Below are 16,200 nucleotides of genomic sequence, written 5' to 3'. Positions count from 1 at the left end.
CCATCATGTTCTGCGGGTGCTTTGCTGCAGGATGGACTGGTGCACTTCACAAAATAGATAGCATCATGAGGTAGGAAAAGTATGTGGATATATTGAAGCAACATCTCAAGACATCAGTCAGGAAGTTAAAGCTTGGCCGCAAATGGGTCTTCCAAATGGACAATGACCCCAAGCATACTTCAAAATGGCTTAAGGACAACAAAGTCAAGGTATTGGAGTGGCCATCACAAAGCCCTGACCTCAATCCTATAGAAAATGTGTGGGCAGAACTGAAAAAGTGTGTGCGAGCAAGGAGACCTACAAACCTGACTCAGTTACACCTGCTCTGTCAGGAGGAATGGGCCAAAATTCACCCAACTTGTTGTGGGAAGCTTGTGGAAGGCTACCTGAAATGTTTAACCCAAGTTAAACAATTTAAAGACAATGCTACCAAATACACTCAATTAGTATGTAAACTTCTGACCCACTGGGAATGTGAAGAAAGAAAAAAAAAGCTGAAATAAGTCATTCTCTACTATTATTCTGACATTTCACATTCTTAAAATAAAGTGGTGATCCTAACTGACCTAAGACAGGGAATTTTTACTAGGATTAAATGGCAGGAATTGTGAAAAACTGAGTTTAAATGTATTTGGCTAAGGTGTATGTAAACTTCCGACTGTACATTCTCAAATCAATTAGTCAATTTCCACCAATCCCTCATCTGGAACAATGATCACTCGTGTTCCACGACACCTAAAAACAGATTGACTTGAACAAGGAAGAGAGAAAATACATGTTTAATAATTTCTCACCACTCTTGATGCGGCTAAGACGGTGGAAAGAACCATCCATCCGTTATGTTCTATGCCCATGGGATGCTAGTCTCCATGCCTGTCTCCTTCATTTTCATCCTTGGGTGTCAACACAAGACACAGACTATGAGCCTTGTATGTAGTTTATTGTACCGTATCATCCAGCAATCCATATGTATTGATATGCTTTAACATTAGGATTATAAAGACATTGTAAAACAAAATCCCCTTCATGGTTGACTCAAGTTATCATCCAATCATGACACAAGGCAAGACCCAGATGCAGACACAGGAGGCAGATGGTTGGAGTCTTACAATGTTTGATCATCCAAAGGGGTAGGCAAGAGAATGGTCGTGGACAGGCAAAAAGGTCAAAACCAGATCAGAGTCCAGGAGGTACAGAGTGGCAGACAGGCTCCGTGGTCAAGGCAGGCAGAATGATCAGGCAGGCGGGTACAAAGTCCAGAAAAAGGCAAAGGTCAAAACCGGGAGGACTAGAAAAAGTAGCTAGCATGTAACTCATGCCTGTCACAGTTGATGGCCCTTGATAATGTCCCGATATCATTATCCACATACATTTAAAAAAATCCAAATACACAAGTCTCTCACCTGTGCCGCCACCACCATTCTGTCTGGTCCATTTTTCCCACCAGTACTCCACGAGCATGAGAGAAGTTTGAACGTGATCTCTCTCCATTCTGACGCCACATGCGCGGTCTCAGGACTCATGACGCACTCCTGCCGCCCGTACCCAGGCTCGGACTCAGGTCACAGATATGAGTGTTAAAAGTCACGGTCGTATTGAACGTCTTTGTCGCTCGTTATTCAGCTGGCTAGGGAGGTTTTTGAGGTTCACACACTGTTCGTGGTCAAATGATCCCTTCCATGTATTAAGACACCATCTGACGCCACCCTTGCTATTACTTGAGAGAGGACGGAGCAAAACAACAGTTTAAGACACTTCTGAATCTGGATATCCAGACCATCCATTCACCGTATGATTAATTATTACATTCCCAATTTTGTTAATACCATTATCTCTAAGACACATGTCAAAGAGCTAAACAACATACTGTTACTGTTGAAACCATTTTCAAAATTGGTTCATACTCCCTTATTTTACTGGCGACCTCTCCGAAGAGTTACCAGATCAGGGAGTTAGAACTCTAAACCATGGGGGAAATACCAACAATCCGGCAGACCCAATCTGGTGAAATTTGTATCGAAACAAAGACAAAAATGAAATCAGCAATACATATCACAATCCATTTGGAGTAACCGTCACCCTTATTAACATATTTTTTTTTCCTTCTATATGCAGACTGAACAAAATACTTTAGTGTATTTACCAAAGGACCGGGCCCCAGGGAACTGGTAATTTCCCCTTTGAACACTTAATTCACATTGTGATTCAAAAACACTGCATGTTAACTCAATAAAAAACAAATTAGAATAATCAATCAACTTATAATTACCACTCTTAATAACTCCATAAGGAAATAATGGTATCCCATAAGGAATAAGGTAATGGTAAAATAGACTAGAGACTGATGTCCCTCCTTCATATTCTAATTAAATCCCACCTGTCTCGATCATCTCTAATAAGATTGATCAGGCCTTACCAGAGGGAGCCCCTTTGGATACATTTATACTTAAAAAACTGGAGAATTTCACTAACTGCTCTCCCCAAGACCACAGTCTCTGGAAACATTCCAAAGAGAGATATTGAAACCCCCTCCTCTCCTGGAAAAGAGTGTACATTTCGTTTGCATTCACTATGCTACATCTTAATCAGCAATCCAAAAGTATTAATTACAAGCGAAACATGATAATGGTAAATCCACTGTACTCACTCCAATCATTAAACGTTTGTTTTAATCCACCCCATTGTTTATGTATCCCTTACTTGGCATGTACTACCCTTAGACACTGCGACATTATCTCGCCACTGAGTCTAACGAGTCACTGCTCTCTTTTCCCCATGATTCTCCATAACCACAACACCACAATGCACTTCATGTTCATGAACCTACATGGCATGAACTAAAAAAGTACATTTTAGGTTTGGTAACCCGAATGCTAATTTCCCGTGACCCCTCCTCCCTTTCATCCATTCTATAAATATATTTCAGAATAAGACGACATAAAATGTACATATATTTCCCGAGATTTCTTAGTTTACAAAGAGTGTTTGGCCAGATCATTTTTATTTGTTACTTCTTTAGAATCCATTTCTCCTAGATTCTTCAACCCGGAATACTTCTTCCTGCAGCAATTTAGCCAATTTCTCATCATAAGGAATCCGCAATATTTGATCCCTGGCATCTATTAAAAAGTTGTGTAAGACGTGATCTCATCAGTCTTCCTTCACATAGAAAACGTCATTTCTATGAACCATTATTGATCTAACCCCACTGCTTTCAGGAGTGTTTGCTGCTGTTGTTTTGACAAAGATGCAAATGCTTGAGTTGCACCATCCCCCCCGAATGCAGCGGGTGCAGTAGTCTCCATTACCACGCTAAACTCATTCTTCCAATGACCAATAGCCCCACATCTAAAACAGCGAGCTAACCCCCTGTGCCTTAGCGCAGGCTCGCTAACCTTTCCTCTCTGTTTCTTTGTCCTACCTTGGCCATTGAGACCACAGTTAATGACTTCCACTGGGGCAGCATTAACCACTTGTACATCTGCGGAGTAAACGGAATTAGCTTCCTCTCTCCACGCCGCTTGTACTATTTCATCCCAGTGAGAATGCTGGTCCACCACCCCCACAATTACCGTTTTGATTACAGGTTTCAAACCTGCCATCAAAGCTGACATACAACTTCTATCAATGTACTCACGTACCCAATCTTTCTGCAGCTGAGTACATCTACTAATTCCGGGTTAATCGGTTTGTATTTTTTGTTGATAGAATGCTGATATCAAAACGCTGGTATATTGAGCTTTTGATTCTGGTTTTATGTCAATGTGCCAAGTCAGAATTGCCTCCCTGAATTCTCTATTAGATTGGAATTTTCCATTAGTCGGGAAATGCTGACCAATTGTATCCAGTTTGCAAAAATTTTCCCATATTCGAGCCGAATTGGTAGAATGCTCATGCGCTTTTGTCAGTGCCTCTATGGCTTTATTAAACTTCTCTTCCTCTAGTTCCACTTTACAGGCCTCTATGGCTTTATTAAACTTCTCTTCCTCTAGTTCCGCTTTACTGGGAGCATCGGGTCCACTGGTCACCATTTCAATAGTTATTATTCTGACGCTTCCCTGGACGGCGTCCAAGGTGTTTCGATTTCTTCACTCCCATCTCTAATACACACCTTCTATTAACTATTTTCCAAGGTAGAGCTACCCACATCCCCAGGAGAATAGTTAGGGTATGTGTGCCTATTAATTTGTCACAGCACTTAGTACCTTGTATTAGAACCAATACTATAGCGTCTGCAAATGTATTACTGGAGAATACGGATGACCTAATATCTTATTTCAGTGTTACGCCTCAAATATCACTGTTGTTGATAACACACATTACCAAAATTGTCTTCCTATTTCCACATAATCTGTCATGGTTCCCCGCCCCAATAGGGCATAAACCAACCTCTCTCCTTATTGCTACTGCTAATATACTCAAATCATGTTCAAACAATGTTTGGATATCTTTTTCCTTTTTGAACCATGGATGAGGCTCTCCTCCAGACACTTTATCCATCCCCTGGCACTATACTGCCTCACAGCCACTGTGGCTGAGACCTTCACCCTCTCGTTACAGGTTTAGCAGGGAACCCAACCCACCCGGGTCTTACCCCCTAGGACTTACCCTCTGCAGGTACTAACCTGCTCGGGCTTACCTTCCGGGACTCACCCTATTCTTATAGTACCAACCCGCTCGGGATTTACCCCGTAGGACTTACCCACTGTGACAGGTATTAACCTGCTCGGGCTTACCTTCCTGGACTTACCCTATACTTTATGGTACTAGCAGGAACCAACCCACTCAGGATTTATCCCCAAGGACTTACCCTCTACAGGTACCAACCTGTTCGGGCTTACCTTCCAGGACTTACCATATACCACAAAGCTACGACCGGTCGTAATACAATGGGACTACTGAAAAAGCTCAGGCTTTCTAGGTCCATATCCTATAATTGGTTCAACCTACGACTCTCATCTCCCCAAGATTTCAGAATGAGTGATAACAGGTGTAGGAACTGTGCATACCTTGTTTCTGGTGCCGGCTCCTGTTCACTGATTCGGAATCTCTAGTTTGACTATAAATCGTGGTGAACCCTGCTCACAGCGCTAACGGTTAGGTTCGAAATTAACCGTATAAAATTTCACGGGCGCTTAATAAATCTCAAACCAAGTTTATTCCCCCATTGGGTCATACAGCTGCATAAGATAAAATACATATTCACACAAGCACTGATATTTAACCCTTTCTCCTTTGCTGAGTCTCCTACATATCTGAACAGCCAATGCATCTTTGTGGCAAGACAGAACCTTAGTGATATCTGTTCTTGTTCACTTCATCTGACCTGACTTCTGCCTCAAAGTGCTCACTCCTCCCCAACTCACGGCTGTCATGTTGACTCGTACCAGACTGTGTCTTTTTTCCTCCCATAGGATCCCTGATGGCTAACAATAGCATATCCGGACAGAATGTAAACGTTATACATTCCCCTCTCTCCCTCGGTGACATGAATAAGTATATTTCATATTTTCAGAACCCAACAGCTGGAACCACCAAGACTCTTCCTAGAGCTGGCCGCCCGGCCAAACTGTGTAGTCGGGGGAGAAGGGAGGTGACCAAGAACCCGATGGTCACTCTGACAGAACTATAGAGTTCCTCTGTGGAGATGGGAGAACCTTCCAGAAGGACAACCAGCAGCACTCCACCAATCAGGTCTTTATGGTAGAGTGGCCAGACGGAAGCCACTCCTCAGTAAAAGGCACATGAAAGCCTGCTTGGAGTTTGCCAAAAGGCACCTAAAGACTCTCAGACCATGAGAAACAAGATTATTTGGCCTGAATGCCAAGCGTCCCATCTGGAGGAAACCTGGCACCATCCTTAGAGTGAAGCATGGTGGTGGCAGCATCATCCTGTGGGGATATTTTTCAGAGGCAGGGACTGGGAGACTAGTCAGGATCGAGGGAAAGATTAACAAAGTAAAGTACAGAGAGATCCTTGATGAAAACCTGCTCCAGAGCGCTCGGGACCTCAGACTGGGGCGAAGGTTCACCTTCCAATAGGACAACAACCCTAAGCACACAGTCAAGACAACGCAGGAGTGGCTTTGGGACAAGTGTCTAAATGTCCATGAGTGGCCCAGCCAGAGCCCAGACTTGAACCAGATTGAACAACTCTGAAGAGACCTGAAAATAGCTGTGCAGCAACTCTCCCCATCCAACCTGACAGAGCTTGAGAGGATCTGCAGAGAAGAATGGGAGAAACCTATAGCATCATACCCAAGAAGACTCGAGGCTGTAATCGCTACCAAAGGTGCTTCAACAAAGTACTGAGTAAAGGGTTTGAATAGTTATGTATATGTGACATTTCAGTTTTTATTTTTAATAAATTAGCAAACATTGCTAAAAACCTGTTTTTTCTGTGTCATTATTTGGCATTGTGTGTAGATTGATGAGGGAGAAAAAAACACAATTTAATCAATTTTAGAATAAAGCTGGAACCTAACAAAATGTTGAAAAAGTCAAGGGATCTGAATACTTTCATAAACAGCATGAAGATGTAGACTACTGTGCTAGATCTTCAAATCAACACACAATGCTCACTGTGGATTAAAATATTAACATTGATTATGATCTACACAAATATTTTATAACCTCAATTATGGCAGGAATTCCTCAGCAGGGAAGAGATGAATAGAGACTAATACCATTAGCATTTAGACAACGGCCTCCTCATAAATAAATTGATTTGATTTCTTGTCTCCTGTTGATGCCCCCCCAAAATATTTTCAGAGGCCAAATGTGGCAAAGTTAACACGACAGCTCGTATCATCTCGGGCTGCACATATTGAATCTGTCTGTGTCACTATCTGTGTGGTGTTATTTGAGTACATTTTATTTATGTTGTGTGCGCTTATTTTGGTTTCCCTCTAGTTCTGATGAAAAGGGTGAAGGGGATTTGAGAAGTGCCACTAATGGCTGAAGTTGGGTTTCTGCCTCCTGAGCTGACATGAAAGAGTTCCACCCCGTGTATTTAAAAATTCTAACGGGTTGAGGATTAAATATTAAACACTGCAGACTTGAGAATCTATTCCTCCGCTGAGGAATGAAAATCTTGGGAGTGTTCCTGACCTGCGGTCCACAGAGAGGTATGTGTATGATGAGAAATATCAGCTTACATGTTTCTCTCCGTAGGGTCATGGAGGCAACGTCTAACATTGGCATTGCCACAAAGGATTTGAATTTCTGCTTTTACAACCAACAAAAAAGAATTAACCTGTGTTCTTTTCCTCTCTCTCCACTTTCTCTAATCCTCTCACCACTCTCTATCACCTCCTTCTCTCCCTCCCCTCCCTCTTCCTTCTCTCCACACTGTCCCTCTTTTATTCCATTCTTCCCTGCCTTCTCTTTTCTGTGGCTGTGCCCCACCTGTGGTCTGTGATCTGTGCAGTGAGCTCGAACCAGAGCAGTGCCCATGAGTACCCAGACTGCCGTGATGGGGGCAGCGAGGCCAGCCTGCTGGTATCTCCGCTGGTGGTGGCTGGCATCGTCATCGGCCTGGTGCTCTTCCTGTCCTGCGTTACCATCATCGTGGGCAGCCTGCGCAAAGACAGCCGTCTGCGCAACCCCCACCTGCGGGCCAGCTATGGTGAGTTACAGAGAGTTGTCCATCGATGAGGCCAGTAGGTGTGTAAGAGGTCTGTTCATTCATACGCTTTAGTTTATCGGTTTTCAGTTACAAGCTGTTTCATAGGTCTTGTTTACAAATCCCTGGGACAAAATGTATGGCCATGAATTGTCTATGTTACTTTTCCCAGAGCTGAACCAATAGAAGATATTCAGTTCAGTCTTCCAATGAACACATTTCACCCACATGGCATTAATATGCCACATTTGGCATTCTCCAGAGCTGGCATTTAAACCAACCAGTGCTCTTTTCCTGAAACGTCATATAAAGGAACCACACTCTGCCTGTGGGGTTGATAACGGAATGGGAAAATAACGAAATATTGCGCCAAACTGAATCACACACACACACACAGCCAAAGCCACGTCTGTGGAAGGCCACTTGGCCCCATGGACCGGGTCCCATTGTCAGTTCACACAGAGACAGCACAAAAAGCTCAAAGAGCATCCTTTGTTTGAGGACCCGGCCCCATTCTCCCTCTGCCTGGCCAAAGGCTGATATACCCAGATAGTATCGCACTGGCTTCAATCACAGCCCCTCTATCTTTAAGTAGCCACATGCCCTTAGCATTATGTTTCATAAAAGATTCTGACTGCTCCAATGTAAAAACAGTGCAGATGAGAGAGATAGACTGCAAAAAGAAATATTACCTGTAAATCTGCTTATTCAGTTCAAAGTAGGATCCCTAAACCATGAGATATATAATTCAGTTGAACTGAACACAGAGCATATTTACAATCCTGACTGTGTGCTGTAGTTCACTGAGAAAAAAATCTACTTTGTTTGTTAGTATTGTATTAAACTGCCCTGCCTCTCCACAGCGCCGGATGGCTTTTCGTACGGCGGATCCATCGGGGAGCTGAGGTCGACGTGTATCGAGGAGTTCCCTCCAGCGTTTGACTTTGACTCCTACGTGGAGACTCTATCACAAGTCAATGTGATGTATCCAGACTCCCCGCCTCAGTAAGTCATTTAACTCTACTGTATTACCACCCAAAATGGCATTACGATCATCTTCATTCCTTTGGTCACCGTTATGGCTAGATAAAGGGAGTTCTCTGATGGTCCATTTGCTGTTATCTTCATGCATTATGATAAATGACAGATGAGTAATGAACATGATCACCACTATTCTTCTGGTTGGTTACCTCTGGGTGATCCCCAGGTTTTGTGTGTGTGTGTGTGTGTGTGTGTGTGTGTGTGTGTGTGTGGGTGTGTGTGTGTGTGTGTGTGTGTGTGTGTGTGTGTGTGTGTGTGTGAGTGATAGGATCTGGCTATGATAATGAAGCAGGACCATTGTGAAGGGTCAAGGTAATGGAATGGAATGGAGGGATGTGCAGGGGAATGGAGAGCTGTAGTAATGAGTAGATGTGAGAAGTGGTTAAGAGCTCTCTAATCAATCTGAAGATCACAGTATCATCCACCATAGTGGAGAGCCATAGGCTTTCTGTACTTAGTGCACTCTTACGGTTATATGATTGAAATGTAAAGGGTTTTGGAATATATGAAATATGTATTTCATGTGCATTCCAGTTTCCATGCAATAACTGTAGTTCTCTAGCTCAGTTAGTAGAGCACAGCACTTACAATGCCAGGATAGTGTGTTCAATTCCTGGGACCACCTGTATGTCAAATGTATGCATGCATTTTTTTATTTAACTAGGCAAGTCAGTTTAAGAACAAATTCTTATTTACAATTAAGTTCTACCCCGTCCAAACCCGGACGATGCTGGGCCAATTGTGCACCGCCCTATGGGACTCCCAATCACAGCCGGATGTGATTCAGCCTGGATTCGAACCAGGGACTGTAGTGTCCCCTCTTGCGCTGAGATGCAGTGCCGTTGAGCTTCCGAGTGGCACAGCGGTCTAACGCATGACTCAGTCACTTTGGTGGGGGGGTCGCGATTTTAAGGGGTCGTGGGACTTTTGCAAGAATATAAAAAATGTAATACAAAAATATTTTGAAAGGTAACCGCCACACTGAAACTTTTATTTTGAAAGGATACGGTCTCACCGCTTATTGTTGCTGACTTTACATGTGCAGCACATCAGCAGTGTTGAAATGGCTAGCTACGTTTGAACTTGGAGGGTATTCGCGCTGCACACACTCACTGACCCCACACACACACACACACACACACACACACACACACACACACACTGATCCAATGAAAATATCACTCTGCAACATTGTTTTTTTTTAAATGTGACACGACCAATCAGATAATACAGATCTTCTTATGACAGCAATCTTGATTGATAGCTAAGTATGCAGATGTGTTCTGCAGGCATTGCACATGTGGATAGTTAACTGTCATTTAACTCATGTAGGCTAGCTGTCAGAGTAAAATCACGGACAGGTTTTTAAAACGTGCAGCTCCCTCTTCGTCTACTGCTGCTTCCAATGTCAACAGCAAGGCGGACAACCCGGTCCCTGTCAAGAAGAGAAAATACCACCCGGACTTCATCAATTATTGTTTTACATATATTGAAGACAAGCATGGTGAGTGTAGACGTCCTATGCAACGAGCTGTTAGCTAATGAGAGCATGAAACCCTCCAAAATGAAAAGGGATCTGGACACCAAGCATCCAAGCCACGAAGATAAGACAGCTGACTTTTTTAAAAGAAAATGTCAATATCTGGTGTCCTCACAAGATTCATTAAGAACGTATTCACCAAACAAGAAAAGACACTTTGCGCATCATGCCTTGTGGCCCAGCGCATTGCTAAGTGCAAAAAAACCCACACCAGCGCAGAGGATCTCATACTTCCTGCTGCGATTGATATGTGCACTGAAATATTGGGAGAGTCACCCGCCAACAAACTTAAAACTATAACCCTATCCAATGACACCATTAGGAGGAGAATCCAGGACATGTCTGAGGACATGAGGACATGCAGCTTGATGAATCAGCAGATGTGTCTAACCATACAATTCTAATGGTCTATGTTAGACACGTGTGGGATAGTAACTTTGAGGAGCAGTTCCTTTTTTAGTGCTGATTTTCCCATCACCACCACTGCAGAGGCTGTCTTTAACACAATTGATATGCACCTGTGTGGGACTGGTCTGGGATGGGTGCGTCAGTGTGACAACTGATGGGGCACCTGCCATGACGGGAAAGCACTTCGGGTTAGTAAAGCGGATACTGGAGAGAGCACCGAGTGGGACGTGGAACCACTGCTTCCGACACAGGGAGGCATTGGCAGCGAAGGACATGGTGCCTGATAATGTATTACACCCCACTCCTGAACTGGTCTCCTAATTAAAATGGCTTATTCTCTTGAATGTATTTACACGTTTTCTCAGTTAATATGGCTGTGTATTGGCTTTCTTTAATACCATAATAGAAGACCCGTGAGACAGAGTCTATTTAGCAAGTGAAGCCTGCTCAAGAAGGCAGCTGCAATACAACATTACAAAATGGAATCATCAACAGTCCATCATATTGGGTCGCGACTCAATTGTCGTTGTCAAATTTGGGTCCCCAGTCAAAACCAGTGGAGACCCACTGTGCTGAATGATACTGTATATACTGATACTGATACTCTTAACTTTGCTGTAAGCCATGCTCACCTTATTAGCAGCAAACCGTTGTGGGGACTGGGGATTGTGCTCGAAGATCCTTTTGAAAGCCTTTTTTAGTTTCAACTTGCCAAGATGGCTGTCCTCTACCCTCCTAGTGTAGTCTTTGAAGACATACAGTAAGGAGACAGAAAGAGTAGGAGAGCTAAGAGAAAGAGAGGAAGAGAAAGAGAGGGAAAAGAAGACTCCATTTACACACCAGCCTTACAATTCAGTTCTCCTGCACGCTTGCTGAGTTAGGTCAGGCCTCGGTAACCTCTCTGAGGTTGAGTTGAACCACGCTGTTGTGTCAAGTCGTTCATTAGAGTACTGTTGCACAGCTCAACTCTTTCATGGCTGGGTGCTCCGCCTCACACTCTAAACTCTCCGCCCAGCGCCCAGCCTGCTTCGCTCCCTGAACAAGCCTCTGGTGCTGCTGGTAAATGCCATTGCTTTGCAGTGAAAGACGCCTGGAGTGTTTGATCTAAATGGCAGCCCAGCTAATTGGCGTTTTAATAATTCAGCCGTATTCCTCTCTCTTGCAGTTTGGTCTGCCATCTTTTCTAAAGACTCTTATGAAGTGATGATGCCAGCTGACAACAGAAAGTTGATAAGCTGATAAAAGAAAGTTGATAAGCCAGCTGATGAAGGAAAGTTGATAAGCTGATAAAAGAAAGTTGATAAGCCAGCTGATAAAAGTCTACAATACATTGATTGTAACACATGGTACAATAAACACTGTTTCTCACTACCTCTCTAAATGAGAGGAGAGGATCGCCTTAGGTTTGTGTAACAAAATGGAAACAACCTCTACCTGAGCACCAGTCTTGACAGTTGGTTTAAAAATGACTTGACAGATAGAACTCAATGTGTATCTACTGATGGTGTTAAATCAGGTCCTGTACTCTTTACTATTTACAATCCTAAAATTGTAACCTGCACTTGTATGCTATTGCCCCCACGATTGACCAGGCTCTATCTGAACTACAGTCTGCATTCATTGTATTACATAAACACTTTATTGACCTGAAATTAGTATTGAATGCAGGTAAAACTAAGTAAATGTTGTTATATAGACTGCATAAAAATAACTCTGATGATTTAAACATATGTACACTGCTCGAAAAAATAAAGCGAACAAATAAAACAACACAATGTAACTCCAAGTCAATCACACTTCTGTGAAATCAAACTGTCCACTTAGAAAGCAACACTGATTGACAATAAATTTCACATGCTGTTGTGCAAATGGAATAGACAACAGGTGGAAATTATAGGCAATTAGCAAGACACCCCCAATAAAGGAGTGGTTCTGCAGGTGGGGACCACAGACCACTTACATTTACATTACATTTAAGTCATTTAGCAGACGCTCTTATCCAGAGCAACTTACAAATTGGTGGATTCACCTTATGATCTCCAGTGGAACAACCACTTTACAATAGTGCATCTAAATCTGTTAAGGGGGGGGTTAGAAGGATTACTTCATCCTATCCTAGTTATTCCTTAAAAAGGTGGGGTTTCAGGTGTCTCCGGAAGGTGGTGATTGACTCCGCTGTCCTGGCGTCGTGAGGGAGCTTGTTCCACCATTGGGGTGCCAGAGCAGCGAACAGTTTTGACTGGGCTGAGCGGGAACTGTGCTTCCTCAGAGGTAGGGAGGCGAGCAGGCCAGAGGTGGATGAACGCAGTGCCCTTGTTTGGGTGTAGGGCCTGATCAGAGCCTGAAGGTACGGAGGTGCCGTTCCCCTCACAGCTCCGTAGGCAAGCACCATGGTCTTGTAGCGGATGCGAGCTTCAACAGGAAGCCAGTGGAGAGAGCGGAGGAGCGGGGTGACGTGAGAGAACTTGGGAAGGTTGAACACCAGACGGGCTGTGGCGTTCTGGATGAGTTGTAGGGGTTTAATGGCACAGGCAGGGAGCCCAGCCAACAGCGAGTTGCAGTAATCCAGACGGGAGATGACAAGTGCCTGGATTAGGACCTGCACTTCTCAGTTCCTATGCTTCCTGGCTGATGTTTTGGTCACTTTTGAATGCTGGCAGTGCTTTCACTCTAGTGGTAGCATGAGACGGAGTCTACAACCCACACAAGTGGCTCAGGTAGTGCAGCTCATCCAGGATGGCACATCAATGCGAGCTGTGGCAAGAAGGTTTGCTGTGTCTGTCAGCGTAGTGTCCAGAGCATGGAGGCGCTACCAGGAGACAGGCCAGTACATCAGGAGACGTGGAGGAGGCCGTAGGAGGGCAACAACCCAGCAGCAGGACCTCTACCTCCGCCTTTGTGCAAGGAGGAGCAGGAGAAGCACTGCCAGAGCCCTGCAAAATGACCTCCAGCAGGCCACAAATGTACATGTGTCTGCTCAAACGGTCAGAAACAGACTCCATGAGGGTGGTATGAGGGCCCGACGTCCACAGGTGGGGGTTGTGCTTACAGCCCAACACCGTGCAGGACGTTTGGCATTTGCCAGAGAACACCAAGATTGGCAAATTCGCCACTGGCGCCCTGTGCTCTTCACAGATGAAAGCAGGTTCACACTGAGCACATGTGACAGACGTGACAGAGTCTGGAGACGCCGTGGAGAACGTTCTGCTGCCTGCAACATCCTCCAGCATGACCGGTTTGGCGGTGGGTCAGTCATGGTGTGGGGTGGCATTTCTTTTGGGGGCCGCATGTGCTCGCCAGAGGTAGCCTGACTGCCATTAGGTACCGAGATGAGATCCTCAGACCCCTTGTGAGACCATATGCTGGTGCGGTTGGCCCTGGGTTCCTCCTAATGCAAGACAATTCTAGACCTCATGTGGCTGGAGTGTGTCAGCAGTTCCTGCAAGAGGAAGGCATTGATGCTATGGACTGGCCCGCCCATTCCCCAGACCTGAATCCAATTGAGCACATCTGGGACATCATGTCTCGCTCCATCCACCAACGCCACGTTGCACCACAGACTGTCCAGGAGCATGCCCAGGCGTTGTAGGGAGGTCATACAGGCACGTGGAGGCCACACACACTACTGAGCCTCATTTTGACTTGTTTTAAGGACATTACATCAAAGTTGGATCAGCCTGTAGTGTGGTTTTCCACTTTAATTTTGAGTGTGACTCCAAATCCAGACCTCCATGGGTTGATAAATTGGATTTCCATTGATTATTTTTGTGTGATTTTGTTGTCAGCACATTCAACTATGTAAAGAAAAAAGTATTTAATAAGATTATTTCTTTCATTCAGATCTAGGATGTGTTGTTTAAGTGTTCCCTTTATTTTTTTGAGCAGTATAATTTGGATGGTGTCCATATTGATCGTGTCCCGACTTACAAATATCTGGGCATTTGGATAGATGAAAAGCTGTCTTTTAAAAACCATATTGATGAGTTAGTTAAGAAACTGAGAATAAAAATTAGCTTCTTCTATAAAAAAAAAAAAATAGGTAATTCCTCTCGCTAAATAGTAGAAAGCCGATTATTCAGTCGACATTCCGATCGGTCCTAGACTATGGTGACATCATCTATAAGAACGCAGCTGCCTAACATGATTTCCAGAGATGGTTAACTCTGGAAATTCCTTCGGTCTCTACTGAGTTAGATAAATCAGTTTTTAGTTTTACTTGCACCTTATTTGTGGAACAATCTTCAAAATGTTCTTAAATGTGATGTTTTGGTGCCTCTAGGGCAATTCAGAAAGCTGATTGAGGACCTTATTACTGATTACTTTTCTTTCTTTCTGCTTGCATTTTATATTTATATTTTGATGTGTGTATTTTCTGTCATTTCTGTAATTCAGGGCTCATCTGTAAAAGAGACCTTGGTCTCCCTGATAATATAAAGATAAAATTAAAATAAATAAAAAGTTGTTTCCTCACAGAGCAGTTCTTTATTCCCTGTTTAGGTTCAGTGTGCTAGAGTCTAGTTAATGCACTCTTTCCTCACTGTGATTGGATTACATAGGAGGAGGATGAGACTTAATCCTGACAGTCCTCTAAACCTCCACAGGCTCAATCTGCAGGTCTAGACATCCTGCCAGCCTCCACCATATCATCTCCACTCTGATCCCTGGCTGACACTACACCTGCTTACTGACTACTTGTCTGTGATTACATCCTAGACAGCTCCTGATGATTTCACTATATAGGAATTACCCCATATATTTCATAATGAAGCTAGAAAACTAACCTGAGAGGAAATGCAACCTTTCTGTGACTAGATGACTGACTACTCTGTGGGTTTGGTTTGAAGCCACTCACTTTTCCCTCCCCTCCCTCGGGTATAAAGATGAGATAAGATAATTAGCTGGGTGCTTCCATTTGTCCTATTTCACAATTTGTTTTGCATATCACACTGAGACACCCTCGGAGAGTAGGGTCAGAGCACAGGTTAGTCATTATTGACGGTGACCCTGGAACAATTAGGGTTAAGTGCCTTGCTCAAGGACACGTCGACAGATTTTTCACCTAGTCGGCTCAGGGATTTTACCCAGCGACCTTTCGGTTACTGGCCCAATGCTCTTAACTGCTAGGCTACCTGCCGCCCAGGATTCCAGGGTTGTGTGTGTGTGCGTGCGCGTGCGCGTGTGTGTGTGTGCGTAACGTGCATGCGCACACGCCTGCGTGAGTGCATGCTCGAGCGTGCTTGTTTGTTTATCCGGCTCAATTCTGCCTGCTTGCCCTTCAAGGTTTGTTTCACAGAGTCACAATGTTATTTACATTTATATGACAGTCCATTAGTGCAGTGGCCCCTGTGTAAGGCCCTGTGAGGGGCCTCTAAAGAGGGTGAAATTACCTCTCCCTCCAGAGGAGCCATCTGAAACATCGGGCCCATTCCTGTTCAACAACAAATTATGAAAAATATGGAATATTACTGCCATAGACAGGGCTATTAATGTCACTGAATAGTGTGTAATTCAGTTTGCCGATATATCAATCTGCTCAATTTCTGTATAGATAGTAATGTCCTACCTCATTTATTCACTGGGCCTTTTCC

General features: G+C 44.0%; 1 protein-coding gene across 2 annotated transcripts in view; it reads left to right on the top strand.

Moving 5' to 3' along the window:
* LOC106561986 (protein BEAN1) overlaps window positions 1-16,200 on the top strand; it is a 57,294-nt gene that overhangs the window by 28,681 nt on the left and 12,413 nt on the right. Inside the window, exons 3-5 of one of the 2 annotated variants that reach the window (XM_014126494.3) lie at window positions 6,912-7,126; window positions 7,429-7,626; window positions 8,487-8,628. In XM_014126494.3, coding sequence (XP_013981969.1) covers window positions 7,084-7,126; window positions 7,429-7,626; window positions 8,487-8,628 — 383 coding nt within the window. In that variant the 5' untranslated portion in view covers window positions 6,912-7,083. The remainder of the gene's footprint in view (window positions 1-6,911; window positions 7,127-7,428; window positions 7,627-8,486; window positions 8,629-16,200) is intronic. The other variant, XM_014126492.3, reaches the window with a different exon arrangement.

Source organism: Salmo salar, chromosome 11, assembly GCF_965601325.2.
Source record: "Salmo salar chromosome 11, fSalSal1, whole genome shotgun sequence".
In the NCBI taxonomy this organism is placed as follows: Eukaryota; Metazoa; Chordata; class Actinopteri; order Salmoniformes; family Salmonidae; genus Salmo; species Salmo salar.
This window is presented reverse-complemented; position numbering and strand designations above follow the sequence as displayed.